The following is a 20,371-nucleotide window of genomic DNA, read 5'->3' on the forward strand; positions in this document are numbered from 1 at the left end:
TTTTTAAATGATTTGGCTGTTTTGTTTTGGCCTTTTTTTCAGAGCTTTCTGATAAGTCTTTTTGAGCTAAAAATGATCAAAAAAAGGTGAAAAGGTAACTTGCTTTCCATTATGAAAGATTAAAATTACAAAATTACTCATCTGAAGACAAAAATTAAGGATATTTTCTAATTGGCAGATTTATCTCAAATGAAAGACTTCTGCACTACTGCCCTGGAGGAAGGTACAAGACATGACAAGAGAGTAAAGCCAAAGAGGTTTCAGTGGGCATTTCAGTACTACTGATTACATTGCATGTGTCACAGCTCATTACAACACTGCAAAAAACAGTACAGAACTAGACACTTTGTTTCTTTTTGCTTCCATGTAATTTAACTACTTATAAAGGAAACACTCTTGAAAGCATTAAAAACTGAATTGCATTCAGAGACAACCAGTAAAACAGTGAAGGGGTAGTATTTGGATACTGACTCTTGTAATTTGTGCACAGATTTCTACCACAGCATTCCAGACTCTCTGGACATAAACAAACCAAGGAGAACAAATAAACCAAAAGAGAAAGAAATAAACAAGCTGTAATCTAACAGATAAACTGACAAAGGTGTACTCCTTTTATTGTTAATGTTCAAAGAAAGATTACAGAAGACTTGCAAGTGAATAGACTCAAAAAAGGGAGATAAGTGTTTGTGACTAATCTTATGCTGATCACGAATAAAGATCTGAGAAAAGTTTGGATTTCCTTGAAATTCAAAATTCATCTCTGATTAATATACTTTTTACTCTTAGACTTGGAAGGCTCTGCTGCAGGAGTACCCACATCCAAAGAGTAGAATAACATATTATTCATGAAGCATATTTATCACAGAAAATTACAGAGAAACAAACACATGGAAACAAAGGATGCCTGCTGCTCTCAAAGGAGAAACTTCCTAGTTTACGAAAAGTACACCGAGAACAGAAAACTTAAATAAAACAAAAATATCAAGGTCTCATCCCCAGGAGACTATTCATTTTCTTGTGCTGGGCTGCCAACCAGCATGCTGGCATTCAAACTGAGGGGAAATGCTGAAAGTAATGTGATGCTCATAAGTTCCAAGCACCCAGTTGCAGCTTTCCGGCGGGGCAGTGCTGCACCAGTAGCATGGTGAACATCTTAACAGTTACTCTGGCATCAGTTCTTCAGGTAACAGGAAGCACAAAGATGTCCAGAGAAATCAAGTCATATGCACATCTAGGACCATATGGATCTAAGTACAGATGCAGAACTGCATCTTTGGACTATTTCATAAGGGGGGAAAAAAAAACCCCAATCAAACAACCAGCAGCATAGTCTTTAATCATCTTGCCAGTCACTGGCAATTGTGCAAGCAGGCAGGCTGTGTGGGACTCTGCTCTGAATGCTGGAGCACATCTCTGTGATCACATGCTGGCAAGCAGACAGACAGCAGCCAGCTCTGACAAGCTAACTGAGGTACAGACAGGGTAGCTCAGGGACCAGCTGCCCTAAACACGTGCTCAAAACACCTGCAGACACATTCTTCTGCCTTTAAATTATTCTTAAAATTCTAATCCCTTCTGATCACTCACTTCTGTAAGGACCATCACTACCTGGGTGAGAGGAACTGCAGAGTAAAATATAAAGCAGTACAAAGTATCAGAACCACACCAGGATTTGGGGCTGTGTTTGCAGCCCTGAGAAATAAGAAAGTGAAAGGTCCAAAGAGGGACCATAATAAATGCCTGATATAAAATTATATACTACAGATTAAGAATATGTCATTTTCTCAGTATTTTTGTTTTTCTAAGGAGGCATAAGACAGACACATTTATATAAAATGATAATTCAGTAAAAGAAGGGATTGTACACTTCACATTTAAAACAAAGCAAGCTAAACAATGACCTTAAATTAATGCAATGACTTTAAGTTAATAGGAAAATCTGAATGAGGAAATTAGGAGAAATGGTTTAACGGCAAGGCCGAGTGGAAAAAAAGTTTCCTTAATGAGGTAGTTATCGTTCACTAGCAATGCTTGAAGAAGGCATTCAGTAACTGGAACAGGCTCGGTAATCTGTTTCTCCTAGTATGCTCTGTTTAAGATAATGTTGTTTCTTGTTGAGAATCTTGGGTGGATAGAAACTTCATGCCTGCATTTAACTTTGAAGAAATCTCTTGCTTGCTCAGTGAGGATAGCTTTTTAAGGCAACATGAAATAGAAAAAGCATCTCTAACATTTAAGGAAATAAAAGCTTGACAAGAATCTTGTTTTCCAATATAGCTCTTCAGAAATACCCCATGGTGGGAATTGTAAATCAAGCAATACATGAAAAAAAATCATTCAGAAAATATTTACCTCATCGCTGTCTGTGTTCTGACTTTACATTTCTCAGGATGTAAGAATTTTTTGTTGGCTTTTGAAATTAGTATCAGAACAGATTTGAAATGGAGTTGAGAGAGATCAGTGAGAATTTAAAGCCTCACTTCTCATTTACTGATTTCTGGATTTCAGCCATACATTTGCTGACTTTTTTAGCCCTTACTTCCATGCCTTCTCTAGCTTAGTTTACATAGAGATTAAGAATTCACCATTAACAGCATTTTTTCAAGATATTACTTTTATGTTTGAAAGATTTTGAGAAATCACGCAGCTCTAAGGATTTGATGAGTAAAGCTTTCTAACACAAAGTAAAATAGTGACAGAGAGGTTCAATTAAAACATGCAAACAAAACATTTATCTCACCATCTAGAAATCCAAGAGCAAGCAAAACAATATACAGAGTAAATACCAGTCCTAAAAATTCAGTCTGATGGTGCAGGAAAACAAGAGGTTTTCTCCTTTACTGCTTATTTGTTGAATGGGTTCGGTTTTGGGTGTTTGGTTGGTTAATTGGTTTGGCTTGGGTTTTTTTGTGTGGATTTTGGGGGTTTTTTTGTGTGTTTAAGATCTAGGAATCACTTAGATAGTAATTCAGTGAAATTATCAGTTAGATGAATATAGCAATTTTGTGCGGAGGATTGCTAATCAAAACTTGAAGCCTAAAGAAATTACATGTGAAAATTCTAGAACCTAAAGAGTCATGAGACAGAGAGACCCTGATTGGACTAACTTTGGCTTAAATGGAGTCCATAAGCATCTTATAAGAACTTTCAATTGTATTGAGATACTTCAAGTGTACTGTTAAGGTGAAATTACACACCTCTCTCTGGTCACAGAGAGAGATAGAAATTCAGTCATGGCTGAACTTCTGTTTAACTGCTAAAAGGAGGAAAAAAGTGTCCTGTTGTTCCACAATGATTTGGAAATTCCCTGAGATATTTCTGAATGGAATTGTGACACACAGATGTCACGATATAAAGGCACAAAATAAAATTCATTGGCATTAACATAACTCCAATGAAATATTTTGTGATATTATTTCCACATCCAGAGGACTTTAAGGGCTCTGTGCTGAGACCTGGAAAAGGTAGCAGGAAGGATAACTTAAAAATATCAAGAGTTATCACCCTTTCATGATGAAATGAAAGAGAAATTCTTCCACATAATAATTTTCAAATTTAAAAAAACCCCACAGAATAAAATGTTAGTATCTCCTGCTATCTCCTGCAAGATTTTGGCAGATGGGATGTTAAACTGTCACATTTTTTCCCAATATCAGGCTAGCTGAAAAAATCCCCACTGCCTTTAGTTGCCCAGAAGACAGCATCAACAAAAACATGCATAGTGTATGTCTCAGTGCAACATGCTGTTAATTGCAAAACCTAGGTTCAGATAAGTTTTATTTTCCTCTGAGACTGAGTAAAACAGAACTGAGATTAGGGAAAAAACAATTAAGCAAAGCAGACCAAATTCACTGTTGTGTAACAGTGTGGGCCATTGCTGGTCTTCTAATTGGTTTGTTCAGATTAATAGACATTCAGAATTTATCTAATAAACAAGTAGCTAACATCACATAATGCTTACTTCAGTAGACATACCTCACTACCCAACACTAATTACCTCTGTAGTGTCAGACCTAGAAGGCATCCTTCTTTGCCACCTACCTAATTTAAAAGTTTGAAATACAGGTCTTTTACAACCATGCTAATATGGAAACCTTATGGCATCCTCAAATGAATATGAATAGTGATCATCCACAAATATCAGTGTGCAGAGAGACTGGACAAGCACAGTTTCAATGGTAGCTGTGTGTTTCTGGGCAGATGTACAGCCTCTCTGACACCATACAGGTGAGAGTGAAAAGGGGAGTTCCAGTCTGGAAACACAAAGAATAGTTACACACAGTTATGTGTAAAGCAAGGGACTTTGTGGATTTCAGCACTGATACACTTTTAATGCAGCAGCAATACAACAGCACTCTCAAGAGAAAGCTGCACATCACAAACCCTGCAGTTCCACTCTGTCAGGTCTCTCCTTAGTGTGGAAGGGGTCCAGACCACGCAAAGCATTTTTAATTTGTTGTATCTTGTCTCCCCCTCACTTCTTTCAGGAAAATAATTAGACTGCTAACAGTGAGACAATCTCCACTGCACGCCAAATTATGGTTGGTGATCCAAAACACTGAAGGCATTAGAGCTTCTTTAACAAAGCAGATGACCTAAATAAACCTGTGTGACGCATCTTTCCCGGGGGCGCCCTAAAATTTCTAAGAAGCTTTTCAAAGAACTGGCCTACACCAGTTCTAACAGCTAAAATAACAGAACCCACAGAATATTACACTGACCTCAAGTCTGACCATGTTTTCAAGCAACTGGAAGAAAACTGTGGAAGTGCTAATAGGCTGCAACTACAAATGTATCTGGTGTTGAAAGGCATCCTCACAAGGCAAACTATAAGATTATCCTAAAGTTAATATAAAAAAACATCCTTTTGAAACAGCTTCTCCAAATGAGACTGTACCAATCATAAATTCCATGCTGGTGTAGTATTCAGATTTTTGAAGAGAACCTGAACAGAGCAAAAAGCCCGTATCCTTAAATACATGTCTGCCAATTATGACTTTTTAAAAAAATGAAAGCAGACACCAGTGAATTCACATTCTGAAACTGTTATCTTCTACACTTATTAGCTTAATGTGTTTAAATAAATGGTTAATCTACTGATTCCATTCTTTTATCTCAATAATATAAAAACTGAATGTTCCAACATTTAATTACTATTTATTTTGTGTGTACTATGTTTTGATTCTAATGAATGCTTTCTGTTTCCTTTAGGTGTCATCTTCATCTCTGAAACATTCATCAGGATCAACTATGCCTTTTGTTGCCTTGAATAAAAATGGTGTGCCTAAAATAGCTGATAGTAAAAATAAAATTGTAAAAGCAACCAAAGCACCATTTAGTCCAGAAAGCTAGTTTCTTTTCCTCATTTCATCAGTGAGATCCTTCTGCCCTCACAACCATGCAAAAAATTTTCAGACCAAGCTTTCCATAATCACAGGTAGAAATAGCATCGTTTCACTCCCTTCTCTACAGAAATACCTCAGCTTTTTTACAAAGTAACAAATCATTTAAGGTCTTCATATAAAAAGGCTCTCATGAACACAATTCAACCTTTTCTAAGGATAAGTGCAAGGACTCGCATTAGCAGTTCAGGATTTGGTACCAAAGGAGCTTGGTAATTGTAGGACACTTGGCTCACTTCCTGCAGAAGATGAAAAGATGACACCTATGCACACTGGTATGAAGGAAGGGAAAGGCTTTCTTTTACCATTTAGAAAGCTGTTAAGGGTAGATTTGGGTTGGATGTAAGAAGAAATTTTTATGATAAGGGTGGTTAAATACAAGGAGAGATTGTCCAGAGAATTTTTAGATGCCGCATTGCTGGAAGCCCTCAAAGTCAGATTGGATGGGATTTTGAGCAACTGATCTAGTGAAAGATGTCCCTGCCTGTGGCAGGCAGATTGGAATACATGATCTTTAGAGTCTCTTCCCACCCAAATCATTCTATGATTCTATTATATGGATCCTCTTATTTTTCTTATTTTTTTAATTTAATTTGTTTTCTACTTTCAGTTCATTATTGGTGGCCTGGCAGTGCCAAACTAACACCTAGGTTTGTGCACACAAATCCCCTCAATTTAAACAGAAAGTATGTTAAATATGACCTTTGTATCACAGGCAAACTGGTATAGTTGAACAAAGTCTGATTTTAAATTCTCAAACACCCCACAGTACTAAGCGTTACAGATCCTGCATTTAACATTCAGATTTAAGCAGCATGAAGTAATCATGGCTTAGAACCATATATTTAAAATGGAACAGCAAGAAAAACAGGAAAAACACCAGTATGGAGTACTTCTTGCAGCTCCACATTGCTTTAAGCAGTTAAAAACTTGAGAACTTGCAATCATTACAACATTGAAAAAGTTTTCAGAGTATTTCAAATATTCATTACTATGACAGCGGTCACAAGGGTTCTTGGGTGAAGGAAGAGACGAGAACGTTGACTCCACTATCAGAAGGCCTGATTTATTATTTTATGATATATACATATACTATAACTATACTAAAAAGAAAAAGAAGGAAAGATTTCCAGAGGCTGGCTAAGCTAAGAACAGAATAGAAAAGAAAATGATAACAAAGCAGCTCTCCCGGATTCTGTCCAAGAGACCTCAGTCCTTGATTGGCCATTAACTATAAACATCCAAGATGGCCCAATCCAGACGGACCTGTTGCATTCCACAGCAGCAGATAATTATAGTTTACATTCTGTTTCTGAGGCCACAGCTTCTCAGAAGGAAAAATCCTAAAGAAAGGATTTTTCACAAAGAGATGTCTGCGACACATTACAGTTCTTTGCACCCATTTTACCGATACCTAATACTGCATACATTCAAGAATAAAGGATTAGCACTGTAAGTTTAGCCCAAGGTATATGCATACCTATTAGAGGTAAATATATTAAAGGTAGTGAATAAACCTCTCAGAGCTGTGTCCAACAGCATTTTCCAACCTCAGTGAAAGAGCATGCAAGAATTGATGAATAGAAGATTTATCTACTATTTCACAAACAAGTTTTTAAAATACAGGGTTGAATTAAGCAAAAAAAGGATTTCATTTCATAAGTCACTTTCTCACTTAATTTTATACTTAGCAGTGTGTCCAATATAATTACTCATAAAAAATTGCCATATGATTGAATTTTTCTCTTTATCTGAAAAGCAGCACTAGCATCTGATGTTCTGCTGATTAGAATCTGGCTCAATGTCTGTAATGGAATTTTCCACACACAGAAAAATAAAATCCTATGTTAATTCTGAGAGAAGGAATTCAGAAAGAGTAAACATTTCCATACCTTCTTTAAACTGAGACTGAAGAGAAAAACAAGATAATCATACTTCAATGTATACAAAAAAGAAACATGCTAAATTTCAGTGAGACTTTCAGAAAATGTGTTGGGCTTCTAGAGGGAGATTACACAGAACATGAAAATAACCTTTTTGGGAGAGTTAAGGAATTTATGTAACTTTTCCTATGAATATGAATTTTTTTTCTACTACATTTTTATGATAAGTGAAAACTGATGCCAGATTATTCATACATTATCTTAAAAACAACAGCAGCATTGGAAAAGAAATAGTGGAGGAAATAAGGCAAAAAACTTGAGTGGTGTAAACTTCCCAAGTGATTCTGACACAGGAGCATGACTTACAGCCTAGTGAAATTAATGCTGAAATTCATATTTATTTATTTAGCAAACAAATTGCTCTTTCTGCAAATATTTATAAAAAAGTAAATCAAAGACTTAGCAATAATAAGTTCCTAAATACTTGGAGCTTTTTCTTAAGATTCTTAAGGGGACACAGTCTGAACAAACTCATTAATTACTGATTACATGAAAACACCTGCAACTACAGAATTTATGTCACATCCCCAAAGCAGACCTTCTCTTTCACATTCAAAGTTAAAGTAGAAAATCAACTACACTAATGAATATACTCTGGATTTGCAAATAATATTATAATAACTCTCAAACCATGCCTACTGCATAGGATTAAAGGCAAGTTAATAATTTTCAGAATAAAATAATTACTGGGCAGACCACATCTTTCTTTCCTGCCTTATCACATAAAATTAAACTGTAGGTGAGCAACTGAAGTATAAGGAAATTAACAAGAAAGTTTGTAAGATGCCACATGACAGAAACAGGGAAGATGCCCATAATTCAAAGTACTAACAAACATCACCTCATGAAAGATGTGACGGACCATATGTGGTAGACATAGAGTGGAGAAAGCACCAAAGCCCAGCATCAACAGAACACACAAAGAAGTAATAGAGACTAATATTTTCAACCAATGGGTAGCAAATATAAGGAAAAAGGCACAAGAGACACACACAAGTAAAGATAACAATATGTGATCAGATGCATAAAATTTTATTAAAATGCATTAAAGAGGATCAGTAATTTGAACTAAGTCGCCAGCTGGATTCCACCACTGCATAAAATATACTGGTAACTATCTACTACAACCCTGAAAAGAAATTAAAAATCACTAGCAAATGCTGACTCCAACTGCACAACTGGAAAGGGTTGTGCAAGTCTGAAAGGAAGTCTCTGGAAAGAATGCAAAATGGAATTGTGAGGCTGAGATAAACAAATAAAAAAAGACTGAAATTACAGCTGGTATATCAGCTCATGGTATATTAACACAGGATGAAGCCTTTGGTGTCATTATATCCTTGACAGTAATGCTTTGGAATTCTCTGTTTGAAACTGGGCACCCAAAACACTTAATTCAAAATGTGAATGTCTGAAAATAGCTGGAAAATTTGAGCCTTTCATTTTACAAGGCTATCTTAGATTATTATGCACAGCCTTTCACTGCACGAGCAGATATGCTAAAACCCAGTTCTCAACGTGTCTAAAAAAATTCCATTAAAAAAAGGCATGAAGTAAATCTTAACAGAACAGTTACTGTTTAGACATTTATTTTCAAATAATTTTTATTCAAAATCACATCCTTTCCTATGAGCAGACTTCCTCTAACACATCAAGCTTTTTACACAGTGTGCTAAAGAATGAACCTTTAAGTCCTTTTCACTTCTACCCTCTGTTCAGGGTCTTGAGACATTCCCCTACTCTGAAACCTATTGCTGGGCCACTTACTAGCTCAGCCTCGCCCAGCACCATCTTCCAAACTGTCCTTCCTCCCAGCCGTAACTTCTTCATTGGCTATACAGAAAAATGGATTACTTTCTAACCACTTCTGTCATCTTGTCACACATCTAAAATAGTACCTTGAGAATGTTCATATTCTAGTTACACCTGCAGACCTATCCCCATCTTTTCACAAGTGTTTTTGTGAGAATTCCTTTATTTCAAATGCCACAGCACTGATCAGGCCATAATATGGGAAAACTCACACTGAGTTTTATGGTTTCTATACAGATTTCTATTTCTACACACTGAGTACATGACTTCAGCACAAAAGGAAAATCACTCGCCCATCTCTCTCTTTTTTCTTGTGCAATATAATTTATTGTAGATAAAACCAATCTAGGACATAAATCACATCTTTTTCTGCTTGAGGAAAAAGTTATTCACCAGCAAAGAATAGCTGACAGGAAAAATGAACAAATAATATACCAAAAATAAAGGTAAATTTTGAAAAAAAAATGTGGTAGGCTGAAAATATGAGGGAAGATTTCTCAAAAGGCATAGAAGTTTTACATGCAGCCTTTTTTGATTCATTGAGCAGGTCAGAAGTTAGAGGAAGCAAAATGGAAACACAGTAACATCTACTAAGAGTAACAAGTTAATTCACTGGCCCTATGCTGCTGATGGACAGGGAACTGTCCTCTAGTTTGGAACTGGACCTGGCCCTTAGGCAATTAAAACTTCTCCTACAGATCTGCACTGGGGTTGCAGGCACTGAACATGCCTGGGAGGTCACAGCAGATTGTGAGAGCTGGCCTGTCTGCATGGAAACCTTCTGTTCTTTTGGAAGGCAACAGGCAGGTCTTCACCAAAACCTTCTGCATGGCAACTAAAAATCTGAAGACATATTTCTCAGGATGGTAACTTAAAAAGTGCGATTAAAAGAGCTACCTTGGACATATGGAGATAAAGATAGCAGTGCCTAGTTGTATCAAGTGCTGCCAGGAATATTTTTAGCACCAGGGGTTTTTCATTTTATCTTCTCCTATAAATTTTTTTCCCCTTCTTAAAAAAGGGTGGATATTTTCCATTTCAGTTTCTCTCTTGTGCTCAGGCAGTAGATTTCAACTTCTAAAACAGAAAAGCTGGCTTAGGAGGAAATAGTTTCTAGAAGGTTTGGAAGTTCACAGCCTTTGAAACTTAAAATTACTTTCCTTGCACCTGCATTAAAAGGCATACTATGAACATAACAGAGAGCACAAAGCACACAGCTCACCTCGTAGTAGCTCCTCACAGCATTGCAAAATGCTTCATCTGCTACGATTTGCGTCTCCCCGTTCAAAAAGGCCTGGAAACGTTCCTTCAGTACCTGCAGCTGCTGCTTGTTGAGCTGTGAAAGAGAAAAACAAGGAGAGGGGAGAGAACAAAATAAATGCAGTTAATCTCCAGGTAAAAATACACAGCACTGCACACACTTAGAACCTGTGAACAGGAAAAGAAGACAGGAGCTCCCTGGCCACCTGGCTCCCTGGAGAGTGGAGCTCTTCAGAATCCAAGCTGGACAAGCCACACTGTGGCAGCCAGACACGCACACAGGCAGCATGCAAGGAAACTTCTGCGCTTCCCCTGGTGTCCTTGGGATGCCAGAGGTAGGTCTGCATGGATACTTCTGTGCAGTGTTTCATATGCATATGCTGAATATAATGGTTGATCTCCTCCATGGTAGCAGCAGCAGCTAATAAAACAGCTCTTAGCTCGTCTTCAGATACATAATTTTCTTTTCAACCTTCAAATAACTGAACATAAACAACTGAGATGTCCCCATTTCTTGGAGTAAACTAAGCACTACCATTATAGTGTTTCAACAAGCAAGTGCACTGTGAAGAAAATGGAGTTCTAGCCACTGATGCTACAACATTACGAATGACATGAAACAACTGGATCTTAGGGAAGAGCAGACAATGGCTCCAAGACTGACACCCAGTAACATTTGGTGAACTTTATATCAAAGCTGAGTACATTTTGAAAACAAACTCCTAGAAAAGCACATTACACAATTAAACCTTGCAATCAACCCATTTTTATCAAAGTTTAATTTTAAGGGAAAAAGCAAAGTTCGGAAGCTCTCCAGGGATTCAGACACAGGTTTTTTTGCCAAGGTTTCTATCCACTCTTGAATTATTTAGTAGGATATTTCTCCTTATCAAATCTGAGACATTTGAATATCACATCATGTTCTTAACTTTAACACTAAAAAAATTTCAAACACAACTGACAGAAAGGTTTTCCATCCCTCCTGTATTTTGCTTAAGTAAAACAAACAAACAAACAAAGTGTAGCCAGAAAATGTAAATATTTTTTCCAGAGGGAAGAAAGTGATATTTTTAATGACTAACCTGCAGCAAATAAGACTGCCCCCAATGGCATAATAATTTCTTATTGAAGATGTTTTTAGCATCTACAGTAAATATGGTAGCCTTAGGCTTTCAGGTCTCTTATGTCAACACATAAGTCATTTAAGCTACAACACTGTTAACAAATTAGCAAATTCTAACACTGTTAGCAAATTAGCAAAACTCTGCTATCCTGATAATGGGTCTACTGGGGACAACTTCTGTTTTCTCAATATCACAGGAAGATTTTCATTCCACACAAAGTTTGCTAAGTTTGCAAAGTCATGTCATTCTTTGAAAAATCTTACAATTTACTGCAAAACTCTCCAAATTGATTACAAACCTGAATACTGTTTTATTTTGACAGGAAACAACAGCATAGAAGCCATCTATATACTGGGTATCAGAAATCCTCTAAATAAAAAACAAGAAATGTAGGCAGTAGTGATGCAAAGCCAAAAAACTATGCCTCTGAAAAAAAATTCATAAATACATGATAATTCTGTTCCTCATTTAACAGAACAATTAACGATACAGAACAAGCCCCAGGAGACCCCTATGGAAAAAAAGGCTTCCTGTAGAGGCAAGCAAACTTCAACAGAGGTTGCTGTGACTTGGACAAATTTCCTGGATGAACTCCTGAGAGCAGCAGCCTGACACTGACACCCCATCCTGTACCACTGCTAATTAAAAATCAATGGGAGAATTATTCATATTGTGTCTGCACATCCACCCAAAACAGCACCTATCCACCTGCCTGCCAAAAATCCACTCCTTGCAAAGACTTGATAGCTGTTTCTAACAGAAATCAAACTTTATTGCACTGATTTGATTCGTCTTATTCTTCTCTCATTTTCTAAATATTTTGGACAAGTTGAGATACCAGAAATGCAAATATTTATGGATGTTTTGAGGGTTTTTTTCCAGCATACACATGTTCTTTTTGGGGACTTAGAGACGAGCAGCTTCTTCATCCCCTGGAATATTCACAGCTCTGCCATGAGAGCATGCAGGCTTCCTGCCAAGGCAATTATGAAAATGTGTTTTCATGCTTGCAGACTTCATTCTTTAGGTGATTTGCTTCTCTATTACCCCCACACCAAACAAAAACCCTATGAATAAGGCAATGAAATATAAATTTAATTCTGACTTTCTCATTTCTAACCATCATAGTTCAGCAAACTGAAATGCCTTTAAAACATTTCATATATGGCTTCCATATTCACTATTTTAGGTAGTAAGAATTTCTAAGGTTTGAGTGGCATTTTAGGATTACTATATATTTCTTAAATTACTTTTATTTCCATGCAAAATCTGGATGTACAGAATAAATTCTCCTGCAAAGCTAAAAAATAATAGTATTTCCAATGGAAAAGATGAAAAGCTACAACTTCTACTAAGGATGATCTGAAGTCTATTTAACACATCCCAAGTACTGTCATATATAGAAATGCAGTTAACTGTCAAGATACAGAATAATTTATAGTAGTCTACTGCAGCATACAGCTCCTCTGGGTTTTTTTATTTGTCAGAATATTGAGTGTACAGTGAATTTTCTCTCATCTCTTTTGTTATGTTGGTCATTTTTAATGAATTCATTAACACTCTTCAATTTGAAGCACTTAAAAATGAAACAAAGCTAAGAGTAAAAGTAATAGTTTGGAAATGTGGAGAGAAAAAGAAAGACTAATTGCCTTGGAATGCTGTAGTAGCAAAAGCAGAGAAACAGGTGTTTGTACAGGACATTGGCTCTTGGATACTGCCAAGCAGCTCAACCTGTCAAAGCCTGAGCCAGCTTAGAAGTTGGTCAACATGGAACAAGCTCCCATAATGGAGCTCAAATCCTTCACAGCAGCACTTCCTTTCAACGGCACAAGCCTTTCCTCTGCTCTGTGCAACTCCATACAGATCAGACCTTGGCTTTCAGTCAGCTCTCACCCTCACTGCCAGTGCCTCTGTTTCCACATTTTAATTTTAGTAGGAAGAACCACAAACAGGAAATTTAAAATTAAAGAAATGCATTACTATATATACCTCCAAATGTAAACTAAACTGGGAATACCACCAGAAGTTCACAGCAAAGCCTCATTGATTCTGCTGCTTTCCATTAATCTGCCTCAGTTTTGTATTGCTTCTTTGGATTTCACATTCTCAGTGCTATAGAATCTATTGTCATAACTCTGTGTGATACTTCATGAGCAACTACTGCTGCTTCATGGGAGAATGTATACTGTAACTAAATTCCAGTGACTCAGAATATCAGATCTGATTGCATTCTGCAAAATGACTGAAGATAAGTAAAGACAAATTTAAGGGAAAACAAGATTAACTGCCCTCAGATTTGTTTTTCTTTATTGCAGTCACACAACAGATAAAAAGTTTTCTTCCCTTCCATACCTGTGTCTTTCAAAAAAGGTAACATTTTTTTTTCGCTTTACATTTGCTAGCCTTAGTAAGCTATCAAACAATGAAAATATTTGAGTGAACTTTTCAAAGAGCTATTTAATTAAAGTAAGAATAACCTTTTCAAGTTGCAGTAGCAACTTAACCAGAGTAAAATAAAAGCATAAAAGAGCCTTAAGCATTTAACGACTAAAAAACTTTCTCACCTTGCATTTAACATTTCAAAGAAGTCATATATCCAGATATATTCCTCTTTGAGCACTAACTTAAAGATTTGCTTTTCCCTTCTAAAGTGAAACTTGGGTATGAAAACCTAGAGGCACTTCTGGCTTAGCTTTAAACAATTTCATTAAATGGTTTTAACACAGAATTTAAAATCGTGTTTTTATAAGAAGTCACATTTCAAATAGATGTTGAAGTTTAGGGAATTATTCCAATGTCACAAGTTTTGCTTCCTTAAATAATAAACTCCAATGAAGGAAAAACAAAGCATTTTTAAGAATAACACGATTTTCGTATACTCTTTTCGATATTTCATAACGTATATGTACGACAATCGTAAAAAACGATTTTTAAGAGTAATACTGCTTATTTCTCTTTGAAAGACAGAAGGAAAAAAATAAAACTGTAGCTTCACTGTGCTTGATGCTTCATTAGGAGCGTCTTCATCTGCTTCTTGCTGCCTAAGTACACAGAGCACTCATGCCACAGACATCTTTTCATTAAAATCCTTCTTTAGGATTTTTTCTTCCTGAGAAGCTGAGATGCTCCAGGAACAAAATGTAAACAATGGTTATCTGCTGCTGTGGAATGCATCAGGTGGATTTTTGATTGGCCCATCTTGGATGTTTAGAATTAATGGCCAATCAAGGCTGAGCTATCTTGGACAGAGTCCGAGACAGCTCCTTTTGTTATCATTCTTCTTTTCTATTCTATTCTTAGCTTAGCTAGCCTTCTGAGATGAAACCTTTTCCTTCTATTCTTTTTAGTGTAGTTATAATGTAATATATACATATCATAGAATAATAAATCAAGCCTTCTGAAATATGGAGTCAGATCCTCGTCTCTTCCCTCATCCTGAAAACCCCTGTGAACACTGTCACACACTCACTACTGCCCTGATCACATGCAGCCAACAGCAGCTGGCAGAGACATAACTCACAGGACCACTGCCCCTGGAAAACTTTAGAAATGTTTAGAACATGTTAAACAGTTGGTTAGTGGTGCGTGGGCCCAGGCCAGGCTGGCACTGCCGCTGTCCCTGCAGAGCAGTGGGCTGGGCACAGTGCTGGGCAGTGACACTGGGAGCCACCGCGGTGGCACTTGCAGCCATGGTGGTGACTCTCGGGAGCCATTGCAGGGACACTCGGAGCCATCGTGGTGACACTCGGAGCCATGGTGGTGACACTCGGCAGCCATGGCAGAGACACTCGGAGTCATGGTGGTGACACTCGGAGCCATGGTGGTGACACTCGGGAGCCATGGCAGAGACACGGAGTCATGGTGGTGACACTCGGAGTCATGGTGGTGACACTCGGAGCCATGGTGGTGACACTTTCGGCAGCCATGGCAGAGACACTCGGAGTCATGGTGGTGACACTCGGAGCCATGGTGGTGACACTCGGGAGCCATGGCAGAGACACGGAGTCATGGTGGTGACACTCGGAGTCATGGTGGTGACACTCGGAGCCATGGTGGTGACACTCGGGAGCCATGGCAGAGACACTCGGAGTCATGGTGGTGACACTCGGAGCCATGGTGGTGACACTTGGAGCCAACACTCAGAGCCATGGCGGGGACACTTGGAGCCATCACCATCTTTCGGCAGGCGCAGGACACAGCGGGCTGCGGCTCTGCGGCTCTGCCTGCTCCAGGACAGCATTTCCGGAGCATCCCCAACCCTGCTTGTTCTCTGCTCCCTCCCACACTGTAGAGTGCAACTACCCTCCTCAGACCATAGGGGTATTTGAGGGAAATAGCAGGAGGTGATGGCTGCAACTACAGACAGAGCAAGATAAAATATTTCTTACACAGACTGCAAAAGCACAGGGGTAGGGAGGAGCCAGCCAAAGAGCCACCTGCTGAAGCCTCAGTGCTGCAGTGTGTATTGTCTGTAGCACCAAACCTAAGTCCTCTAACGCTTCCAGGAAATAAGAAGCTTTTTAATTTCAAAATTATGCCATTTTGTATAATGTCTTTCATTGCAGCAGTTGTTTTTGAAAAACTTTAGTCAAAGTTGTAATTTTTGAGGGCAGAGTGGAAAAAGAGCCTGATGAGGGCTCCCTCAAACAGCTGTCCCTCTCTTCCAATTCAGACAGGAGATAAATTTTTGTCTGGCAATTTAAGAGAACTGAAGGTACAAATAAATCTACCAGTCAACTTCTCACACATATCTTTGAACATAACTTTGTTTCTTGCCCTGACAACCTCTTTGTCAAGGGAAAAAAAAAAAAAAACCTCAAAAAATAAGATGAAATTCTGTCAAGGACTAGCTCATCCCACTGCCACAGCAGCATGCTCAAGGATGTTGAGCTCAGTGACTCCCTCCCTGTGTCTTCTCTGCAGGGTCTCCCAATGCAGCTGGGAGGCAATATTGATGCTCAGCCCATCACAGTAGCTCTCCTCCTCCCAAATCAACCCTAGCATTTGAATGGTAGGAGTGGATCTAAGGACACCTGAAAAAACTCTCACTCTGCTGCTGAGTGAGACTCAAGAGCCACCCCAGGCTTCACCACCCTGCTGTAATTAGAGCTTTCCACCACCCTCCGTGGTGGTGAGGAGGGCTTTATCCACAGGGCCAGACTGGAAAGCCACACACAGCTCCTCTGTGAGAGACAAGAACAAGGCATGGAGCCTTAGGCTGAACCCATCATTATCCTCTCTATCCAGAAAAACATAACACTTGTGCCACATCATTGCCTCTTAGTGAGCTTCATCTCACACTGGTGATGAGAATAAGCCTGCAAAGCAAATGGCCTGTTGTAAACAATGATTCTTGCTCTGTTTTCTCTCTCTCTCCCATCTTGCCTCCTCTTCCAGTATCTGTCTACAAAAGGATAATACTTGTATTTCGCAGCAGAGATAGAGAGTATTCATTTATAATGGATTATTTTCTTCTGAGGAAGAAGACTAAATAAACAGTATTAGAAAATATCAGTACTAAGACAGAGGTGATAGCTGTGGTTACTGTGCTGAATTATGCAGGTCCTAATTATGTGCAATAATGGTCCTATACAGCATGTGGGTGGCACACAATATATGCTGTCCCCTACTCCTCATTGCATAAACCGGTTTGATTTTCTAAAAAAAGGATAAATATTTTGCTGTCACTTAGCAACCTCAGCTGTTCTTTGATTTTCTTAAAGTTGAAGTTATTCCAAGTAAAACAGTGTCTGTAAGGATTCTGTTTGCTGTCACTCCATGTACACTACACTGAGTACATAATCCTAGTGTAACAATCCAGTGCCTTGTAGCATCAAATATTAGCTTACCAAAATCAGCCAATTCATTCACCAAACACATTTATCATTCTTTATAATCTAACAAGCACAACATTGCATTTACCTTTCACTGGCCTTGTTTAAAAACCAGAATATTACCATTACCATAATGGTCAGTCAATTCCACTTACAGGGTGTTTTAGTTACAAATATTTTATTCATCATTAAGTCTGAATTTTAAAATACTTTCATTGTCCAGAGGAGCATATTCAAGATTCTTTGGCAGAATTGTAAAATATTTCACAAGCACCAGAGGGTTTGGGGGTTAGTTTTCTTCAGGGAGTAGAGGTGATGGCACAAAAATCCCAGGCAGTGAGCAAAGAAAAGCCTGATTTACGTGAAGGCATTCAAGTGTATCTCACTGACCACCAAAATATAGAACTGGAGACAGGTTCCAGCAAGGTCAGATTGGCACCTGAGAGGAAAAGAAAAACAGGTATTTTGGTAATGAAGAGGAACAAGTATTTTTTGGGGAAAAGAAGAAATAAAAATCAGATTTTCCTAGTTTTTTGGCAGAAGAGTAAAAATAAATAAATAAATACAGGATAATTTAACTGCTTAGAACATACTCATAGCAATGATAGGTTTCTTTCTTGTTGAAAAAAAGTCAAACTTTTACAGACTATGCCATGCTAGAAAAGAAAGAATCTGCTATGTGTTTTTCCTAAAGGCAGTAAATAACACACCCCAATAAAACCTATCTCCACTGAGATGAGGTTGTCAGTACAGTTGCAATCATTTTCTTTGTACCTATTCCTACTACCTGAGATTTGCTGTAGAATTTAGCTGACAATCAGCTAGATTTATAATAGTCTACTTGTTTCCTCTGTGCTGTGCTTCACTGATCTCCTCTTAGTCTGGAGTGGCTGCCAAAACTCTACAGCTAGGGCAGCTATGCTCTGGTGTCCCTTGTGACAGCCTCCTTGAGGCCATGTCCCATGCAGGGTACACAGGGGCACTGCAGCTTTACTTCCTTGAGATTGCCAGAGTTACAAGGAGAGCAGTCATGCCTGAGAGCTATGCAAGCAAAGCTTCCAGCCAAGAAAACTGGTGATGACTCATGCAGTGACCATGAAAACCATGCCCAGTAGGAATACACAGTGATACGTGGCCACAGTGGGAACCTCAGCTATCAGTGCCTTTCACAGAAGTCGGGCCTGGAAGAGACCTCCAGGATCACTCAGTCCCAATCCCTGCACTGTGGGAAGCAAACCTTCCACTAGACCGCTGGTTGGGTAGATGGACTGGTTTTCTGATCGATTAACAAACAGAAGAAATTAAAGAAACAGAGGTAAAGTCTGGCCTGTAAGGTCATCATCAGTTAAGTAAGCACATTGTATGGATATATATATATCTATATATATATATATCTATCGTATATATACTTTACACATGTCAATATACAACCCAATTTCACTATGGTATGGTAGAACCAGGATGCTCAGAGATTCTTAATATTAGAGACTACATGAAAAAAGTAAATACTGTGCTAAGCCAAGTGACCTTCAGTTTTGTCAGGCAAGGATACCCCTACTTGTGAAAGAGGACTTGAGCTCTGAAGGAGCTATCCAGGTATCATCTCATCTTGTACACTTCTATTTGTAATATACTCTTCTACCTTGGAAACCTGCAGCGGGAAAAATTTCTACTTTGAAATCCTTCCCCAGCCTCACAAGACGAGCCTTCCAACACTCACATCTCCTACTTTTCTAGGAGCCTCAGGAATACATTTACAGCAAACAAAATCTAGAAACTATCTGAACAGTAAATACAAACATCTGCATAGCCATCACAATAAACATCCTCCATGAGAGACACATCCAAGTCCCTGAATACATTTATTTCTCAGCATGCAATATGAATTAGAACCAGCACAGCAGATAATCTCATGAAGACTACAGGGATGAAACTAAGCAACTGCACACGGCAACCAATCTGCACTTAAAAGTTCCTTCACTACAAAGAGCACTTGCTATGAAAGTGCTCCTCCCTCTCTGACTTCTCAGCCCCATCTCCCAGAACTCTCTCTGGAAACTACTTTTCATTAACCTAGAGGATTGCAGTACTCATTAACCTATGAAAGTTTAGTTTTGTGTTGCATTATAAGATTCCACCAGAGAAATGTCCAATAAGTAAGCAAAAGTTTTATCATGTCCCCTGCCAATACTATGTACACCTTCCACAAACTAACTATTCTCTAATATAAGTAACTCTGAAACTTTTTGCTTTTAATGGCAAAAAGATTTTAATATCTCACATACCAAAAACTCCCTTTTGTTTCCCCACCTCCCCTAGTCATAAAGACCAATCTAATAGAAGGCATTTATTTTTCCACACAAATCTTGTTCTTCTTTAATCAAAGAGCCATGATTGCTACAGGATTATTCAACACTGGCAGTCAATCTAATACACTCAAATGGAAATTCTTAATACACCACTAGGCTTGCTCATCAGGATATGTAGGAGATTCTCCACCATTCGAAGACTTAAGTATAAAGGAACATCTCCCTGAACCAAATATTCTAGCTGAAAGGATTTGAAAAAACGAACAAAAGGATTTATTTACATGCACACAATTAGGAAGCCATACTAGATCATCAAAGTCCTCCTGGTCAGTTTGCAGAAAGTTCTCAAGGCTTAAATTACATGGCTGAATGTGGTGGTGTTCACAGGGGTCCCAGGAACAGGGAAGAGATGAGAATGTTGACTCCATGTTTCAGAAGGCTGGTTTATTATTTTATGATATATATTATATTAAAACTATACTAAAATAATAGAAGAAAGGATTTCATCAGAAGGCTTGAAACCAAAGGGAAGAATGGAATGATAATAAAATCTTGTGACTGACCGAGACAGTCCGAGACAGCTGGACTGTGATTGGCCATTAATTAGAAACAACCAATATGGACCAATAAAAGATGCACCTGTTTTTTGCATTCCACAGCAGCAGATAATTATTGTTTACGTTTTGTTCC

General features: G+C 38.2%; 1 protein-coding gene across 8 annotated transcripts in view; it reads right to left on the reverse strand.

Moving 5' to 3' along the window:
• Positions 1-20,371, reverse strand: part of CADPS2 (calcium dependent secretion activator 2) — a 280,917-nt gene that overhangs the window by 213,593 nt on the left and 46,953 nt on the right. For all 8 annotated transcript variants that reach the window (XM_030960018.1, XM_030960017.1, XM_030960022.1 and 5 more), the window contains exon 2: positions 10,377-10,490. In XM_030960018.1, the coding sequence (XP_030815878.1) occupies positions 10,377-10,490 (114 nt within the window). The remainder of the gene's footprint in view (positions 1-10,376; positions 10,491-20,371) is intronic.

This window comes from Camarhynchus parvulus, chromosome 1A, assembly GCF_901933205.1.
Source record: "Camarhynchus parvulus chromosome 1A, STF_HiC, whole genome shotgun sequence".
NCBI lineage: Eukaryota > Metazoa > Chordata > Aves > Passeriformes > Thraupidae > Camarhynchus > Camarhynchus parvulus.